Genomic DNA, 19,834 nt, shown 5'->3' on the forward strand with positions numbered 1-19,834 from the left:
TCTATCTATCTATCTATCTATCTATCTATCTATCTATCTATCTATCTGTCTGTCTATCACTGGTTCCAAAGGCCAGCAGTTCTTTGAAACAGGAAACATGTAGCTGCTTAGGAGAGCGGCTCTGACTGCCAACACGTCTATGTGGAAACAGGCTCACTCAGAGACATGAGGAGAAAAACATCTCAGGAGAAAAACATCTCAGGAGAAAAACATCTTCCATGACAGTAGGACAGAGGCCCTTTGCAGACTCAGAATTACAGAGGGCAGGATGATCTAATCAGCAGAGTAAATCTATCTCTTATAAGCTATTTGTCCGTATTGTCCATACATAAAATGATACCTTATGCCCTGCAGGTGAAGCACTACAGTTTGTAATCTAAATTGCAATGAACAAGATTTTGCAAGAATATGGGTGCGCACAAAATGCTTGTAGGACAAGACAGAGAAAATAGACTGTGCTTGGAAAATTCTTTTCACTTCAGGATTAATATTTACAGGTAAAATCACTACTTAAAAGACGACCAGATGTGATGTAGTATACAAGCCTTAGCTAATAGAGTTTTTTCAAATATTCAAGTCAGAAATGCTTCTGAAAGGTGATAAACATGATGTCCTGTACCATCTGATCCTTCTAAACTATGCCTTTTTACACATTTGAGTCCATCAAGTGAATGGAGAGAAATTCTTTAAAGCTTCCAAAAGAAGTACTTGATAGTGTTCTTAGTTAACTTGAGTGCAGTAAAATATATGAATGCAAATTTATATCTAGCAAATTAATGCCAGGGCTCATAAAATTACATTGCAGTAGAAATATCTCACTAGTCAGGCAGCAGAGATGCCTTGCAAACACTGAATTATAACTGTAGTCTTACTTTCTGTTATGTAATTCATTATCTCCTGAATGACTGGGCTTCTGATTTGCATAATGAATGCAAATAAAAATGACTGTACTTCAATTAGTTAGATGGTATTTTTAGGCAATTAGCATGTAAGCATTAGTATTACAAATATGATTAAGCAATTATTTAGCAAATGCTTTTACCCTGGTTGGCTTCTATACATGTCTTTCTAGATTTCCTTCATAAGTCTTACTCATACAGCAATAAAACTCCACAACTTCAGTTTTCAGCTTTCTCTCTGTCTTATTACACAGTTTAACAGTAGCAAATATTTAAAGTGCAAAAAGAAATCATGAAAGGATAAAAGAAAGCCCTCAGAAAGAATCAGGGGGAAGTAGAAGCCAGAACTCCATTAAGTGGAATTATTGGATGCCATAGAACAGAAGTAAAAATTAGAGGGTATATATTAATTATGAATACATAGACAGGGAGAGCTCTACCATCAGTACAATAATTTACCCTAAACAAATACCTAGAAGATGTATCATTTTGCCCTCAAATTATCAATATTCTACAATATGTTACTCACAAGCCCATGAATACATATTTTTATGCTTTTAAGCACTGGACATAGGTATTTCACTTCAATATGAAGAAATGCTTCTTAAATTACATATTTTAAGTTTTAGTTAATGCCAGTATTATACATTTGTTTAGAATACATCTGTTTCCCAGGGGAATATTGAAATATTTTCAGTATATACCCATAAGACATTAAATATAACCATATTCTGGTAACATACGTATATTTATAATCATACTCTGACAAAAGTTTTTGCTCTGTAATGGTGATATCATTCCTGCTATAGTGCTTTTCAAAATCAAGAATAGTGGAATGATGTAGATAATTTTGAACTTGGATGTAAACCCTCAGTTGAAGGGCTGGCAGAGTACCACAAACTGACTGAACTAAAAGTGATTTCCCAAAAGATTTGTGCTCAGAAGGCACAGTTGCAGGCTGTCAGACAGCCACAAATGGCAAATATGAGAACAAAGATAGTACTCATTCATAAGCATTGTATTTATTATGCATAGTATACACTTAGTTAATAAATGGAAAAATGTGATATTTGTCATATTTGTAAGCACATCTCCATAGGTTTGGGAAATGAAAATGCTCAGCTCAGAAACAGTTTTGCTATTTAAAAAGTTTTGCTCATCCATTGCTCTCCTTCAGAAAACCACAAGCCATGTAGATCACAAGAAGCAAACAGTATCAAAATGACAAAACTATGTATGAGCTCTGTGTTATTCAAGGATACAAAATTTAGGAGGAATAGAATAATAGGCTAAATAATATTCTAAGTTGCTATAAATTATCAGAAAGATATGTTAGCATCAGAACGGAAAAATGTCTAAATTTAGACATCGGTTTTCACAGAGATTGTTATTCGATAACAAGGGATACAAAAGGATATGTGTGCTGGCATGAAACTCTGGATAATATCAGAAAAGGTTACTTCCAGTATCTGACACAGAACCTGGGGAGAAGATGGCTTTTAGGGCATTGTTAGAAATTTCTCTGTCTACATGATCTAGTTCCATGAGTTGCTGTTATAGATTTCCCATCTACATTTTGTGTCATAAGATATGTGTCTGAACATGAGCTTCTCTCATTCTGTTTGAATTCAGTCTTTTGGAAGCAAGATACTTGTTTCCATTAAAACTTTGCTGTGATCCAATTATAGGTGGCAGCTAAATAAATTCTAGGGAAGCCCCAGGAGACCTGATGCGAGTTTTCAAGATGGCAAATACACACCAAAGTACAAGGGCTGTGGTCACTTTTATGAAGAGCCATGGAAGAGGCAACAATTTTTATATAGTATTTTAAATAATACATAATATATATAATAGATATTATAGATATTATATTATATTATATAGATATTATATGTATAATGCCATATATTAAATATTACATAAACCTATTGATTTTGCTATTCAGCAAGGAATTCTGAAACATTAGTTCAATTCCCTCTTCATCTTGAGGGGAATGAAACCTGTATCTCTTACCTCTATTTGCCAGACTACAAAATAGCTTGGCAGGAATAAAAAGCTGGATTTCAGCAACCTCTGTGGTGAATGTCAGCCTTTGCACAACCAAGTAATCTGGCAAGACACAGAGCAACTACACAGGGATAATCTCATGGTCAGGACATTCATCTGGTTCTTTTGTCAGTATTATTTTTTATATCAAAACTGAAACTCCCTGGTCTCTTCCTATTCCTCGTTGAATGCCCTAAACACAAGAATAACATATGCTTCCGCTTGTTTGCTCTCCTGTGCTTCCATGACCATAAAGAAGGTCAGATTCTGTCAAAGGGAGGAGATGTGACCCAGCAGATGGGTGCTCGTGGTCAAAGAAGCACTCCTGCATCATGGAAGCTGTGTATACCAAGCAATTGAACTGCAGATAGAAGTCCAGATCTGTTTCTGTTCTCACCTGTTACAATGGGCTAGTTTCAACAAGGTGCCTCCTCACCTTGGGAAGGATATTTCCTGGATATATCCAAATCTCGCTATTGACTATAAACATGCCACTGAGATGTTTGTCGGACACTTATTACATGCAAGACCCTGTTTTTAGGTCTCCACTAGGTCCTAAAGTCTTAACAAATTTTGTAAATGAAAACGATGTATCTCTTCTAGATAGAAGAAGTTCATTAAAGGAATTAAAAAGTAGGCAATGTTATTTTAAACTTAGGAAAGCTTCAATCTTGAAATGTAGATTTTGTTGTTATAATTCTTCCTACCAGTTGGAAGTAAGTGCAAGCATGTCTCCTTTTCTTTACGAGTGAGTCATAATTTCAATCTATTAGACTGAAAAGGACCCTATATGTTTCCTTCAAATTATGAAAGAAAAGACAGTTACTGACCACAGTATACTTGTATTGCTCTGTCTCCATTACTTAGCTATAAAAAGATATGTTCTAACAGACTTATGTCTTTGTTTCCAGAAAAGCAGTCTATCTTGAAATTCGGTATTTGGGCAAGAAAACCAGCAGAATGCGTAATTCACAGGCCATTTGTGTCAGCTTTGTTTGAAATCCTGCTCTAAATCTGAATGACAGAGAATGAATGTGGTCTCTGTTCATATGACATGAGCTGAAAAGTTATGAGCATTAACAGCTTTAGAGTCAGCTCCTTGAAACATGCAACTGCATTTTAGTAGGTTTTCTTGAAACAGTATTCCCTACATTTAATGCTTCATACCATGGCACTTTATACCCCATTCATCCAGCATATCATATTCACATGGCACAGCACAACCACCAAAGGAAAAATAGAGGGAAAATAGCAGAAGAAAGTAAGAGTGTAGAGATAAGACTTGAGGTGAGAAAATACATTATATTACCTACAACTTGGTATTCACTACCTTAATCTGGAAAGGAAGCATATTTAAATTTAAAATAGAAAAGTAATACTTAAAATCGCATTTTAAATTTTCATATTGAAGTGCTTTTCAGTAGGTAGGTAGGTTCCTGTATTTAACAGTGTAGAATGAAACAGAAAATTTATGAAGCATTACAAAATAGCCATTCATTGGTAAACTTATCTGAGCTCCTTCACAACAGAATCCATGAATTTTGTTTACACTGACATTTAAGATTACCCTTGAAAGTAACCTTTTTCCAGTTTGAACTTTACAAATTGGTCTTCTCTGCCTACAGCTTAACTTAGCATCTGCACTGCAGACCAGTGCTTCTTAATCCTTCCCAGAAGCCCTCCATGAAAAAATGAGATTATTGCTATCTCTGCTTACAAACTTGACCCTGATTATGACAGAAAAAAAAATAAATAAAGGACAGAGGCATTTTGAACTTCTCTGGGTGAAGGATTGCCAAGATAAGAGACAGGAGAGGGACATTTTACAAGGGCAATTAGTGATAAAACAAGGAGGAAAGATTTAGATTAGACATTGGGAAGAAATTCTTTACTGTGAGAGTGGTGAGGCACTCGAACAGGTTGCCTAAAGAAGTTGTGGATGCCCTACCTCTGGAAGTGTTCAAGGCCAGGCTGGATGGGCCTTTGAGCAACCTGTCTAGTGGGACATGCCCATGGCAGGGGGGTTGGAACTAGATGATCTTTAAGGTCCCTTCCAACCCAAACTATTCTATGATTCTATTACTCTGTGATGACACGAGTGACTGGTGTATACATTGCACAGCTACATACCCTAATACTCAGTTTTCTTAGGCTAACTCAGTTTCTAGCACAGGTGTTCAGCAGCTCTAGATTCATGTCAAATGCCATCACAGTAGTAATTAAAAGAAAACTTCTGTCAACTCTGGAAGAATCTATACTTCCCACTATTTTAAGTTAATTGAAGACAGAACTGAATGGGATTTTAAGTATTACATTTGAGCTCTGCTAATACATAGCACCATTCTAGATTAAAAGGTGTTTATAGCTGACGTGGTAAAAATCAGTAAAGAGATAAGCCATGAGATAAACTCACCCGTGCAGGAGAAATTTACGAACACTTTGAATTAAGCTAACTTTTTAAATTTAAATGTTATCCTATTTCAAAAACAGGTGGAAAAATTATAATAACAATAGTTGTATGCAGCCTGAAACAGTGTAACTTACTAAAGCGAAGCGCAGATAAGAACTTAAAATGTAACATAGCACAACAGATGTAGAATAAAACTATTAGCTTTAAGCCTATTAGAATGTTAATTGATGATGCATTTGAACAACCACAGAAAACAGTGGATATGCAGCCAATTAAAATTTAGGGAGACCCTCTTGACTTTGCAATCATAAAAGTTCATTTCCTACTTTACTAAAATTGAGGTAATCACAGAAAATGACAAATTTACAACATAATGAATCTACTCTCTACAAAACTAGACAACGAACACTTACAATGCAGAACCCTACACACTGATCAAAGTCTGTCACATCGAAGTTCTACTGTAACAGAAGAAACACATTTTTGGAAGTGGACATCAACATGTAAAAAGAAAAATATCTTGAGCTCATACTGTCTTCAAATGCAAGCACAAGGTATCTCACTGCAAATAAATCTTAAATATAAAAGAGAAAATAAAAATAAGTATCTTAATAGTCTCCCTCTCATTTGCCATTCCCAATGGATTGGCAATCAGTAAGATACAGCGTTTTTGATAGCTTTAATCATCTTCCACTACTCTCTGCTAGTTATCCCTATGGGAGAAGAAAACTAAGAAGAGAAATTATAATAGAAAGTAACAAACTGCCAAGGTATGAAAGGACAGAAATATAATTTGAACTGGCTTATAAAAGAACAGATAACATGTTCATGAAGAGAACATAATTTGAGTTTATTACCTCATCATAACCAACATATTGTAAACTAATTTGGGATACTCGAAATTACATAGAATAATGCACAAAGACATACTATCCCACAATTAAGGAGTTCTGAATCATATGAAGTACTTCATAATGACTTTCTCAGCCCAAACTGCTCTTTAGTCAGATAGAGCTTTGCTCATTTCCAAATTTTTCTTTTGAGTCTGCTTCCTCAGATTGACACTAGTTTCTAAAAATCTCGACTAATTACAGGTCAATGACCTGCTGCAGACAAGCAACTCATATTGTAACATAGTAGAAAAAGTTGTATTTCAGTGTTTCAAAACTGAAAAACAGAAGTTTACAGAAAATCTTTCCACAATAGTTTTAAATATTCACCATCAACAATAAATAATTCATAACATATTTCCAAATCACAGAGCAATATATAATTTTCCTTCAAAACAGTAACTTGTCACACAAAACAGAAAAGAAGTTATTAGTAATTCTATGTTGGAAATCATATGTTCAGAAATGTGAATATCTATAGTAAATAACATTTACTTGTTAGATTTATGTTTTTACTATAAATTCTTACCTAAGCTGTTTAAAAGCTTCTGCTTTTACAAGTGGTGTTTCTACAGAGTGTTCAAAAAGTGCTCCTTCAGGCCCTGCAAAAAAAAAAAAAAGAAAAATACTATAATGAAAAAAAAAAGTAACAGTTTTGATATGGCCACCTTGATATCAGATATTTGGATAAGAAAACATATATTAAGAATTATAAGACAATAAAATATAGCTATATTATTACGATTACAGTATTGATTGGAACAACACAATACACAGGTAATGTAAATGTACATTAAATTCTTAAAATGAAATCTAAAAAGTCTGAAGGCAGAGAAATTTTAAATTACTTGGGACAACAAAATAAGTAAATAAAATTTGTACGATGTAACTTCCATTACAGTCAATAGAGATAATTTAAATCCCAAAAAAACTTTGCAAATATTACAGTCCTAAATTATCATATTTATTTTTAGACTATTCTACGCATATAAAAAATTCTGGCATATAGCTTCATCAAAGATTTACTCCTATTTATAGGGAGACTTGCTGAATATAAAATAGTATTTATGCACGCAAAATGGTGGGATTAGACAGTTTACCTCTTGAAATAAGAGTGGTTTCATCCCAATGAGGAAGAAACAGCGGGCACCCAACCTTACCAGGAGCTTCCCCATTGGACCTGAAAATCTTCCAAGAACATCCATTTCTGCTCTCCTGCTTATTAGCATTATTGTAGTATCACCAACTCAGTGACCATCTCCCACCTAAGTTTTACCAGGATCAGGGAACTCGCTGAAATAGTACAAAAGCCCCTCAGCAAAAGAGATGGCTCAAACAAGCATTGTGAAGATACTCATCAAAAATGGGAGTGGACTTCCTTAGGTTGAGTGATCTCCGGCTTTGAGGATTCGCATATCTGAGTACTTTTTACGTGAATATGTAGCAAGGCAACATATTTTAATGTATTATTATAATTGTATTATAATAATAATATAATATATTATAATATTAATATATTTTATTAGTTAGGATATTACACAAGGTGGCTTGTCTGGCTGCTCTATCAGTTAGAATAGGATGCTGTTACCCTCCAGAAAGAATTCTGGGCTGTAGAAACCCTAAGTTAGGGATTTAGACTCTATCTAGACAGAGAATGACAATGGATGATTAGAAAGTACGGTGTAGATAGTACAGATGTGGTATTAGATTGTATTTAATGTAGCATAAAGGGAAAAACAGAAAAAATCGCTTGAGGCAATGCAGAGAACACGGAAAAGAAGTGAAAGCAAGAAAAACCATTAAAAATTAATACATTGCTCAGACAATTGAGAGGAAGACTGTCACTTCATGAGGGCTGGGGGAAAATTCTTAGCATGTCCTAAGGAAGCATGCATGAAAGAATGAAATCTCCTTAGCTTGGATGGAAGAGAAGTACACAAGATATGAGAATTACCACATTAAATCACTCCACCACTTTGAGGAAGCATTGATTTACTAAACTTGTATTTAAATTTTACTCAGCTGTTGATATCCTCCTCATCAATTTAAATAGATTAACCTTTCTGTAAACTACTAACTGCCATGAATATAATACTGGAAAATTCAAAATTCATTAATTTGGACAGAGCTTTAAGCCTTCTTCATTAACATTAAGATTATCCTGCATGATAAACCCTAATGTCTTGATGGACACAGTCAATTATTCTCCTGTTCTTGTATTTGTGCTGGTGGGTGTTACAATGTGGCAAACTTACATGTTGAAGATGACGAAAATAACACCCTATGCCTTAAGGAATTAAAAATGTTTATCAGAAAATGCTGATTTGGTACAACTAAGATATTTTGCAGGGATATGTTGATCTGTTGAAAGTGTACATGTGGCTCTTGGGGACACAATTTAGTGGTGGACTTGGCATTGCTGGTTAATGGTTAGACTTGATCTTAAAGGTCTTTTACAGCCTACATGATACTATGATTCTATGGTTCTATAAAGACATGTAAGTGGTAACAGAGATAGTATCACTTTCATGGAAATAGGAGATAATGGAAGAAAGTTAATACGAAACATCAGTGTCAATGCTCCTGGGGGGAGAGGGGGTGAGCAGGTGGTGTAAAATGGAATGAAAAGGCTTACTTCCATATTCTAGAGCTATAAACTCTAAGCAGGAATAACCCCTTGCCTTTATGTGAAAAAAACTTCTTAAGTTTGAACAGTATGACATTAACAAAAAAACCCTCAGGGCAATATTATTTTGAAATGCACTAAATTGATTTCTTGTCTTCGTTTCCTACTTTATCTTTTAAACTGTAAAGAAAGAACATTAATTATTATATGAATATTACTATATTTACTATTTTATAGGCTACTGCTTATTAATATAATGTAATTTAATTCTAAAATACACAAGAACAAGATATTAATTTTCTCAATGAGAAGACTGAAGCCAGCAAGATTCATTAACATCCCACACACCCTATCAAGCAAGGACAATTTTCCTTTTCAAAGTCTAACAGAACGTTTATTCATACCCTCAGATTGTCTCCTACCTAACTTACCTTCTGAGCAGAAGTGTTAAAATCAAACACACATCCTCACACTGCACTTCAGCATTAGCTAGGCAAACTGAAAACCTTTGCATAGAACAGAGCACTAGAAAATTACAGACAATACTCAGACAATACTTTAGGAAATGTTTATAAACGTCAAACAAGCAGAAGGACAAGTAGTAAACTGGAGAAAGGGTGATATAGTATGTTTCTCCTTAAAAATATTGATCCCCTCTGCCCTGCCAGTTTTCCTTCAAGAAAAAAAATGTGTAGATGTGGGGACATGGTTTAGTGGTGAACACAGTGATTGGTTGAACTTGATGATCTTAGAGGGCTTTTCTAACCTTAACAATTCTGTTTCTATGAGTCTGCCATGACAACATCGCTAGTTATAAAGCAATCAGCTCTTTGTCAGCCAATAAACTGTTACAAAGTGGATTTCACTGTCATCAATGCCACCTGGATGTATAGAACCTTACCAGAACAAAATGCTGATGTTCAGTACCTCTGTAGCAACAATGTCTGCAAAATATGCAGGTGATTTCTGAAATAATATTAAAGAGGATGTAATTGGGGTATGTGCTCTTTCAGGTAGCAGTAATTGTCAAGAAGGGTTAAGCTGAGCTTCAGTTTCATACACTTAAATTTAAGAATTTAGTTGCCTAATCATATTTACTTACTGTCATCTGAAATACCCTTGTACATCCTGCCTGGCCTTCAGCTGCCATAATCAAAGGAAGCATCTCTTGTAGATACAGAGATATCATGTGGTGCCTCACATACCCTAAGGTGTTTCACATGCAGCTGGACGCTAATGTTTTAGCATGTGAACTCAGCCACTATTCATGGTATTCCATGGAGATGAGCGAGCTGTTAAGCTCACCCTACAGCAGACATTTGGTTGGCACAAGAGCTCTCCATGTGGCAGGTCTAGGTGTCCTCTTCATGCTCCAGGATGTATTGGCTGTGGATGCATTGGAGGTTCAATTCAGCCATCTGAACATGAGCATCTAAGACCTGCCAGTGACCCTGTGGGGTATCTGTGGCACTTTGCTGGTTATGGCTTTCCACAGGCATATGCTCTTCTTAGAGCAGAGAGAGTCTGCTGCTATTTTATTCTACCCCATGGGCCAGAAAATATCTGACTGAAATAGTGTTAAAACACACAAAATTGTAGGAAAATGACAATTCTTGAGGTGTTGGATTAGATTAGCAAACTCTTAGACTTTTTCCTTTGTCCTGAAATATAAATAATAGACATTTGCTCTCTGCTATATTATATTTTAGTTGAAAACTGTTAGGTTTTCTTACAAATCGTTACTGCGCTTTTCATAATTCCCATGAGGAGAAATAAAATCAAATTGTTCACTGTATTGTACGTAAAAAAACGCGAAATGTTCTTTGTGTATTTTAAGCCCGGGGTCATCTGTTTCTTATGATATGAACTCTTCAAAATTTATTTCACACTGATCTTGTTCTCTATCTAAAATGTTTAAAAATTATCTCAGTATGCAAAGTACTATTAATGTATCCTTCATGCTAATAGTGCAATTTAAATCACAATAACTTATCCTTCATGCTAATAGTATCATTTAAATCACAATTTTAATAAATTAATTTGAAGCAAAGTAGGCATGAATCACCTCTCACTTATATTAATTTTACACTGAAATAACCTCAGTGACTTTATGTATTTGCTTTTGAACTGTACTACAGTGTAAAAAAGAAACAGGTAATGTGTCTTTCTACAATATCTGCTGAAGTAAATAATTATCAATGCAGTGTAAAGTTTCATATTGGATGAGTCAGAATACATTCTCTAGCTTGTGTATGAATGATTTTACTTTGAGCAGAGACAGACCTTTTCCAAATCAGTTAACAATTATGCAGTTTTCCATATCTTTGTTAAACATGCTTTTCTATTAAAGTTTAGCATCCCTTGGGCAAACAATAATTATTTGATATGGTTTCCTGGTTAAACAAAGTTGTAATTTCAATTAGGTTAAAAACTAAAAAAACCTAAGATAAGACCCTCAGGCGTAAACAAAATTTATTAACATAGTTATTACAACTTAACTTTGGCTTTGAAACACTAATCATATAGTTACTGCCATATTTATAGTTTTACACAGTGAAATAATATGAATCTATTCATTAAAATTAAGACCTCAAGATTTCAGGACCAATAATTAGCAAAAGTCAAACATGATAGTTGCAATCTGGTAAAAATATTAAAAATATATTGGAAAACAAGTTACAGAATAATTTTAATATTTCCTCTGATGGACTCTTCTGCTTAAAGAGAAATCACACCTTGATCTATTTTAATGCAACCTTACACCTAGAAAATGAAGGTTGAATTTATCAGGTCATATGAAAGGAAATAGCTTGTTATGTGATAACTTTGATGTATTACTTTGTAAATGAGTACTTTAGTGATTTGCAGAAACAGCCTAAGACAAACTTGTCTTTTGACAAATGACATTTAAAATATACTACAAATATCATCCTGTGAACTTAATCTGGCCTTTGAACTTAATGTGGCCACTTCTGTTAAGGACAACAAAAAGTGTTTTCATAAATACAACAATAGCAAAAGGAGGGGCAAGGAAAACCTTCATTCTTTGTTGGACATGGAGGGGAACATAGTTACCAAAGACAAGGATAAGGTTGAGGTACTTAACAACTTCTTTGCCTCAGTTTTCAACAAGAACACAGGTTGTCCTCAGCACAACTGGCTTCCTGGGCTGGTAGACAGCAACGGGGAGCCGAGTAGCCCCCCTGTTATCCAGGAGGATGAAATTAGTGACCTGCTGAGCCACTTGGATCCTCACAAGTCTATGGGACCAGATGGGATCCATCCCAGGGTGATGGAACTGGCGGAAGAGCTTGTCAAGCTGCTCTCTATCACCAGTCCTGCCTCAGCGGGGAGGTCCCAGATGATTAAAAGCTGGCTAATTTGACACCCATCCACAAGAAGGGCTGGAAGGGAGACCTGGGAAACTACAGGCCTGTCAGCCTGGCCTCGGTGCTGGCAAGGTTATGGAACAGATCATCCTAAGTGCGATCACACAACAGCTACAGGATCGACAAGGGATCAGACCCAGCCAGCATGGGTTTAGGAAGGGCAGGTCCTGTCTGACCAATCTGATCTCCTCTTATGACCAGGTGACCTGCCTGATGGATGAGGGGAAGGCTGTGGATGTGTCTATCTGGACTTCAGCAAAGCCTTTGACACTGTCTCCCACAGCATACTCCTGGAAAAGCTGGCAGCCCACGGCTTGGACAGGGGCACTCTGTGCTGGGTTAGGAACTGGCTGGAGGGTCGGGCCCAGAGAGTGGTGGTGAACGGTGCTGCATCCAGTTGGTGGCTGGTCACTAGTGGTGACCCCCAGGAATCAGTGTTAGGCCCACTCCTGCTTAATATCTTTACTGATGATCTGGACAAGAGGACTGAGTCCACAATCAGCAAATTTGCAGATGACACCAAAATGGGGGGGGGAGTGTCAATCTGCTAGAGGGTAGGAGGGCTCTGCAGAGGGACCTGGACAGGCTGGATAAACGGGCTGAATTCAAAGGTATGATTTTTAACAAGAACAAGTGCCAGGTCCTGCACTTTGGCCACAACAACCCCATGCAGTGCTACAGGCTAAAGAGTGGCTGGAGAGCAGTCAGTCAGAGAAGGACCTGGAGGTTCCAATCAACAGGAAGCTGAACATGAGCCAGCAGTGTGCCCAGGTGGCCAAGAAGGCCAAAGGCATCCTGGCCTGGATCAGGAACAGTGTGGCCAGCAGGACCAGGGAAGTGGTTCTTCCCCTGTACTCAGCGCTGGTGAGGCCACACCTTGAGTACTGTGTCCAGTTCTGGGCCCCTCAGTTCAGGAAGGATATTGAGGTGCTGGAACAGGTTCAGAGAAGAGCAACGAGGCTGGTGAAGGGACTGGAGCACAGGTTCTATGAGGAGCAGCTGAGGGAGCTGGGGCTGTTTAGCCTGGAGAAGAGGAGGCTCAGGAGAGACCTCATCGCTCTCTACAACTCCCTGAAAGGAGGTTGTAGCCAGGTGGGGGTTGGTCTCTTCTCCCAGGCAACCAGCAGTAGGACAAGAGGGCACAGTCTTAAGCTGTGCCAGGGGAGGTTTAGGCTAAACATTAGAAAGAAACTCTTTACAGAGAGAGTGATCAGACATTGGAATGGGCTGCCCAAGGAGGTGGTGGAGTCCCTGGAGGTATTTAAGAAGAGACTGGACGTGGCACTTAGTGCCATGGTCTAGTTGACAGGGTCATTGGTTGGACTCGATGATCTCAGAGGTCTTTTCCAACCTGGTTGATTCTGTGATTCTGTGATATATGCTACACACATAGCAGAAATACAGTGGCTTTCACTTTGCAAGATAAAACCATATAAAAATATCAGAGAGCCCAAAGTTTTCACAAATCAAACTCATTACAACTCAGACTGGAGTATCTAGAATTTTTTCAGCCTCAATTAGTGTGCAATGGAAACATTAAATAATTCAGAAAAAGATGCATCTGTACAGTTCCAATCACTAATGGCTTTAAAATAAAATAAACACAGATATATTTACATATTTTTATATATATATTATTTTGCTTTCAGAAGTTCTTACTGATTATTTATTGGAAAAGGTCAGAACACCTTCATATTTCTGTTTCTTAATGAGGTAAAAATGGAACTTGTATTCACACATAATAATGTATTTAAAAATGCCATTTTTATTGTGCTTTTTCTATGGGTATTATTTGAGCATTTCTTAAATGGTTACAAACCTGTGACTCGAAGCTTATCTGTGCCAATTACAACCTCATTTTCATCCACTGTAAAAAGTGGCTTTCCATCCTTTGAGTTGATCTGAAATTGCTGACCGTGGAATTCTACCATTTTAGGACCTGCAAAGCACAGTAGAATAATGGAATAATGACATCATCTTTCTTCAATTTTCTATATAAATGGCTAATACTTTTAATTGGTGTCTTAATAATTTAGTGACCCATTTAAGTACACTAAAGATCATGAAGCACCCAGATATTCTAAGGATAGTGGCCCTCTAAGTACTGAAATTGGATAAGTCTATTTACATGATCTAATTTGTTGTTCAAAACTGTGCCTGTAGTCATGCTTTATAGTTGGTTTTCCAGAGAATTTAGGAAATCCCTTATGAATTGATCAAGACAAACATTCATGTTCTTGGGTGTTGAAACTGCTTTGATCAGTATGAGTCTAGCATATTTTTCTTTTTTTTGAAACACAGAAACTAATTATCAAAGTCTTTGCAGCATAATCCTTTTTTAATAGGGAAGTTCAAATGATTTAAAATTACAAACTTCCCATGATAAGAGCAGGATGCTCAGCTCTTCCAAACAAATGTCACTTTAGCGACACATATCTAGCAAATGTTACTGATTATGTTCTTAAAAGAGTTTCAAGAAACTATGAGAGTATTTGCAATTGATTCCGGTACTCCAAAAGTTAAAATAATTGTGCGCAAGAGAATCTGCATATTTTGAGATCCTAAATTCACTAAAACATCATGTTTCACAGTATTGGCTTGGTAAGTGGATAAAAATCACACCCTTTATATTCCCTTTTCTAACAACCTGATCAATTAAAAATTCACACCATGTAAGTTTGAATATCTATTTCATGGAGTTGTCATCTAAATCTATGTTCAGAATTAAAATTACACAGAATGCTCAAAGCAGTTAAGACTCCTTTTCAGCAACTTTCAATAAAGGTACTTCACAGACTATCCATGGAACCAAGAGGCATTGAACTGCCTCCTTCCCATTAAGAACCTGTCTTACCGTGTCGACTCCCATAAGTGTTAAATATATTCCAGGCAGTAATTCTCAAAAAAATAGGAATTTTTCTTTTTGTTAGACCTTATATTAAATTAGCTCGGTTAGAGCATGGTGCTAACAATGCCAAGGTCACGGGTTTAATCCACATATGGACCACTCACTTAAGAGTTGGACATGATGATTCTTGTGAGTCGCTTCCAACTCAGAATATTCTCTGATTCTCTGAAAATGGCATTAGGTGACAGATGATTAATAGTGCTAAGAAGAACATGCAGGTATTTCACAAAATCTGCATGGTAGCTGGTACAAGAGATGCATACCATAAGGTTCCAGACAAATTCCTTATTGTTTCAGCAGATACAAAGTAATTGCTTTTAACAGCCCACCAAGCACAGAAAGGGTTATAGAAGCCATAAAGCCATATTGCCCTAAACCAGGGCAATAATTTTAAGGCGTAAACCCCAATATTGATTCTACTTGAAAATGGTCAGGATAGAGGGCTGAACTCTGCATTATGTTACGCTCTGTTGCACATGTGCACCCAGGCACAGCCTTACAGACCTCATTTTAGCTCTTCTCTAAAGCTACTATGAAGCACATGACTTAATTTCTGAGAAGTATGTTGCAAAAAGTGGTATCAGGAAATATCTTCCTTCAGTGATAAGGCATTAAACAGTATTTTTTTTAGAGCAAAAGAAGAAGTTCTGGGTAAGTGAGGCAATCTTGTCAATGCCTTCCTAGAAAATCTTGGTTAAGGCATTTTATTTAAGGTCCCTTCCAACCCAGGCCATTCTATGATTTTATGATTGTTCCTGTTTGTGCCCAACAGCATTAACAAAACTGGCTATTTATGTAGTGTAGCCAGATCCTTCTGTATTCAAACAGATCAAAGGCATGAATAAACTGGGCATTACCAACTTTACTGGTGTTACAGGGGCTGGTTCCTCATCCTTCCCATTCATCTAATCCTATGATTTTTAAAGCCAGACTTAATCAAGGAAAAACTCTGCAAGCACTGAGAGCAGTCACTGAACATTATATACTTTCCAAAGGAGCCTTAACTTGTCTCTCTTTGAAACTACAACTCATGGCCTTGCCCATGCTGGGTTTCCCTCCAGATTTCTCTCCTGTTTGATTCTGGACCTTGCACACTTCAATAAATTTTTAACAAGAATATTCAGGTCCACAGTTTTCTCAACAAAAATGCCCCAGTAAAGTGGGACAATGACTGTCCTATTGATAACCTTCATTATCACAGAATAGTATGGATAATAATTGATGTATTTTATATCTTTAGAGGGTAGTAGGGTAAACAAAATTCAAGTGTATGTTTTTTTCATGCTAGAGATGAGACATCTCAGTATACGTGGAACAAGTTTCAAAAAGGAATAATAGGCTTTTACACAAATGGGAATAAATTTATGTAATGAAAAGTAGCCATTAATCTCTCTTAGTTGTATTCCACAATACACATACACTAGCTACATTGCAATAACACTAATTGTATTGTGATCCCAGTGAGGTTAATTTTCAACTCATAAACAGCAGCCAAATTCAATATCTGAAACTTTAATCTCCTAATGCCTAAATATGTTTTGTTTGCCATCCTAGTATATTAACTACATGTAAGTCAACTAATACTAAATAATCGTATTTATTGATAAAATCCTACAATTAAAAATGCAACCTGACTGAATGCAGGTTATAGAAAAGTGTTCGTTTTCCACTTACTGACAGATGTGTCTTCCAAAAACAACTGACATAATACTAAACGGTCTTCCTTTTCATTTTTTCTCCTCACTCTTGACTGCCCTAGGGGTTTTCTAGGGAAGGAAGGTCTTCTATTTACTGAGTCCATTTCAGTTGACAAGCATTTAAATAAACTGCCTTCTACTGCTACCCAACTTTTGAATTCCAGGCCAGTACAAATATAGATGTACAAGACTGAAAAGTATCTTCTATCAAAAATGGGGCCTGCCATAACATATATATTCACAAATGCTCAATGGCAATGAAATTTGGAGAGTCTGAACTTTGAAGAGCCTGCCTACATGTTACCAGTATGCAGATTCTTCAAATACAGTTAGTTCTGCCAAATACTACTTTAATATACACAAGTAAACTTTTAACATGTCTTCAGATCTTTCAGAAGAAAAGGCTTTCCAACACTGGATTTATTTGTTTGGATCTTTTATTTTCTTACTCTCTCTCGTTACCCATAATTTCTGATAACCTATGGCTGTCAGATATTCTGTATGCTTTGCTCTTCTCCTACAACCTAGAATCATCGAAGTGATGAATATAAACCATAATCCTGAGCACTTTGGGGTACTCCTATGCAATTTAATTTTTTAGCTAATTTTTATTAAATTAAAGCACCTTACTTAAAATAAGATCTCATTAAAAGTGTATTAAAAATGTAATACTCCTACAGATTCAATTCTCATTCCATGAGTAATACAATACAATACTAATAAATGTAAAGTCATTACTTTCAGAAACATAAAATGAGTCATATTTTCATATGGAATGGTATGCAAGTACTTCATTAGTATTGGTATTTCATTAGAACAAATAAATGCATTATTACAGAAAATGCACAGTATGTTGCATATATATATTTTATGTCCATGTCATACATCACTCCTTGTCTTGAAAAACAACTGTAATACATTAACAGAACACTTGCTTCTCCTGTTTCCTCTTTTTCTCTCAGTTCTCCTTTTATGCAATGGATGAAACAATGATGAGCCCTCAGATCAACGTAAGAATGCCTTACTGTCAGCACTGCTTATACTTTGTTGTTCTCTATGATTAAACATAAGTCTAGAGATCTTAAAAAATTGGTTCTCGATGGTTACAGACACTGATCATGCAGACAGTAGCAACCCAACAAATGTTAGGTATCTAGGTGATAGGACTTTCCACTCTCAGAGTGATTTAGCTAATGCCATGTCTTCATCCATCTAGGCATTAGCCATATAGAATACTCTATTTAAATATAGAAACAAGAAACCCATGCAATATTTAATTGTAAAATGGGCTATTGCATGTAGAAACTTCGGCAGGAACAGGAGATCATGTTTCTCACAGAATGACTTGACAAAAAGGCTATGGTGCCACCTTTTTTCTCAGGCTTAATGAACCCAGAATTTGTCATATGATATTAACTTCAACAGGAAACGGTGAAACATACAGTCCTCAAACAGATAAGGTGAAAAGGAAAGTACTAAAGGAGATGAGGCATGATAATTTGAAACCCTGTATGAAGAAAGGACAGCTAATGTGAGTCTCTCATTCCTGAGCAAATACTTTAACAACTCTATCTTCAGTATAATGGATATTTTTCCTCCTTTTCTTTTTTTTTAAAAAAAAAGAAAGCCATGAGTGTATTTTCATAAGGTCAGCTCCTGCGCTGTGATTCATACCTAAGCATACCTACTGGATCTGGGCAGAGGACAATGTGAGAAGATCAGTTAAACAGGTGGGGAATGACTGAGTTGACAACACAACTGTCTAGTCCATTTACATACTTCTGTGCTCTCTGCCTGACCTTCAGCTTATTTTTGATGTCCTAGTGTGTCCAGGACTTCTACGTCAGATTAGAAAGTCTGACATGGGGTCTGTAAGCAACATGAGCCCTTTCAGAGTGTTAGCTGAAGACTGGGCAAGATGGAACCACAGAAGAATGCAAGCCAGAGGTCACCTCTGGAAGTCACCTGGTCCTACCTACTAATCACATCAAGGTCACCTTGCATGGAAGTTAGATAAAGGTTCTCAGGGTCTTGTTCAGGTAAAATTTTAATATGTCTGAGGTAGGGAATTTAACAGCCTCCCTGGACAACTTGTTCCCATGGTTAACCATTCTAACAGTGATATTTCCCCCCACCGTTTATCCAGTTGCACTTTGCTTCCCTGCAACCCATGACCATTATTGTATTTGCCCTTTTGTTGTGCACCCCAAGAAGAATATGGATTCATACTAGTGATAGGACAAGGTGAAATAGCCTCAAGTTGCACCAAGGGAGGTTCAGGTTTGATATTACAAAAAATTTCTTCACTAAAAGAGTGGTTAAGCATTGGAACAGGCTACCCAGGAAAGTGGGTTCAAAAAAGCATTCAAAAAATGAGTAGATGTGGCACTGTGTGATATGCTTTGGTTGGCATGCTGGTATTCGGTTGAAGGTTGGACTTGATCTTGCAGGTCTTTTCCAACCTTAATGATTCTACGATTCATTTCGTCTCTAGCCCTCCTAGTATCAGGCAGAAGTTGGAAACCCCCTTTAAGCTTTCTTTTCTTGCAGGTTAAACAAACACAACTTCTTCAGACTTATACTTCACATGCTTCCAATCCCTGACCATCTTAACAGCACCTTGTGTGCATCTCCTCAGTTGGTTCACAGCTTTGTCATACTGGAGAGGGCTTAATAGTATTCCAGACCTGGCCTCCCAGGTGTGGAATGTAGCCCAGTGTGCAATTAGTCCTCGCTGCCACAAGGGTATGCTGCAGATACATGTTCAAACAGTCCATCAGGATGGAGGTGTCTTCTGCAGACCTGCTGCAAAATGATAAGGATCTAGCTCCTTTTTTTGGCCACTAACTACCATAGGGATTTGATAGTTACACTTTAAATGATTAGGATTTTAGATGTACTTAATTATCCAAATTCTATCACAGATTACAGGCACAGTAAAAGTCAGCTATTTTAACCTAGCCTTTACA

General features: G+C 36.6%; 1 protein-coding gene across 4 annotated transcripts in view; it reads right to left on the reverse strand.

Annotated features, from left to right (window-relative positions):
- SGCG (sarcoglycan gamma) overlaps window positions 1-19,834 on the reverse strand; it is a 118,560-nt gene that overhangs the window by 15,900 nt on the left and 82,826 nt on the right. For all 4 annotated transcript variants that reach the window (XM_027677887.1, XM_027677886.1, XM_027677888.1 and 1 more), the window contains 2 exons: window positions 14,080-14,199; window positions 6,775-6,847 (listed from right to left, as the gene is read on the reverse strand). In XM_027677887.1, coding sequence (XP_027533688.1) covers window positions 6,775-6,847; window positions 14,080-14,199 — 193 coding nt within the window. The remainder of the gene's footprint in view (window positions 1-6,774; window positions 6,848-14,079; window positions 14,200-19,834) is intronic.

The sequence above is a fragment of the Neopelma chrysocephalum genome, unplaced genomic scaffold (assembly GCF_003984885.1).
Source record: "Neopelma chrysocephalum unplaced genomic scaffold, ASM398488v2 Primary Assembly neopelma1_43, whole genome shotgun sequence".
Taxonomy (NCBI): domain Eukaryota; kingdom Metazoa; phylum Chordata; class Aves; order Passeriformes; family Pipridae; genus Neopelma; species Neopelma chrysocephalum.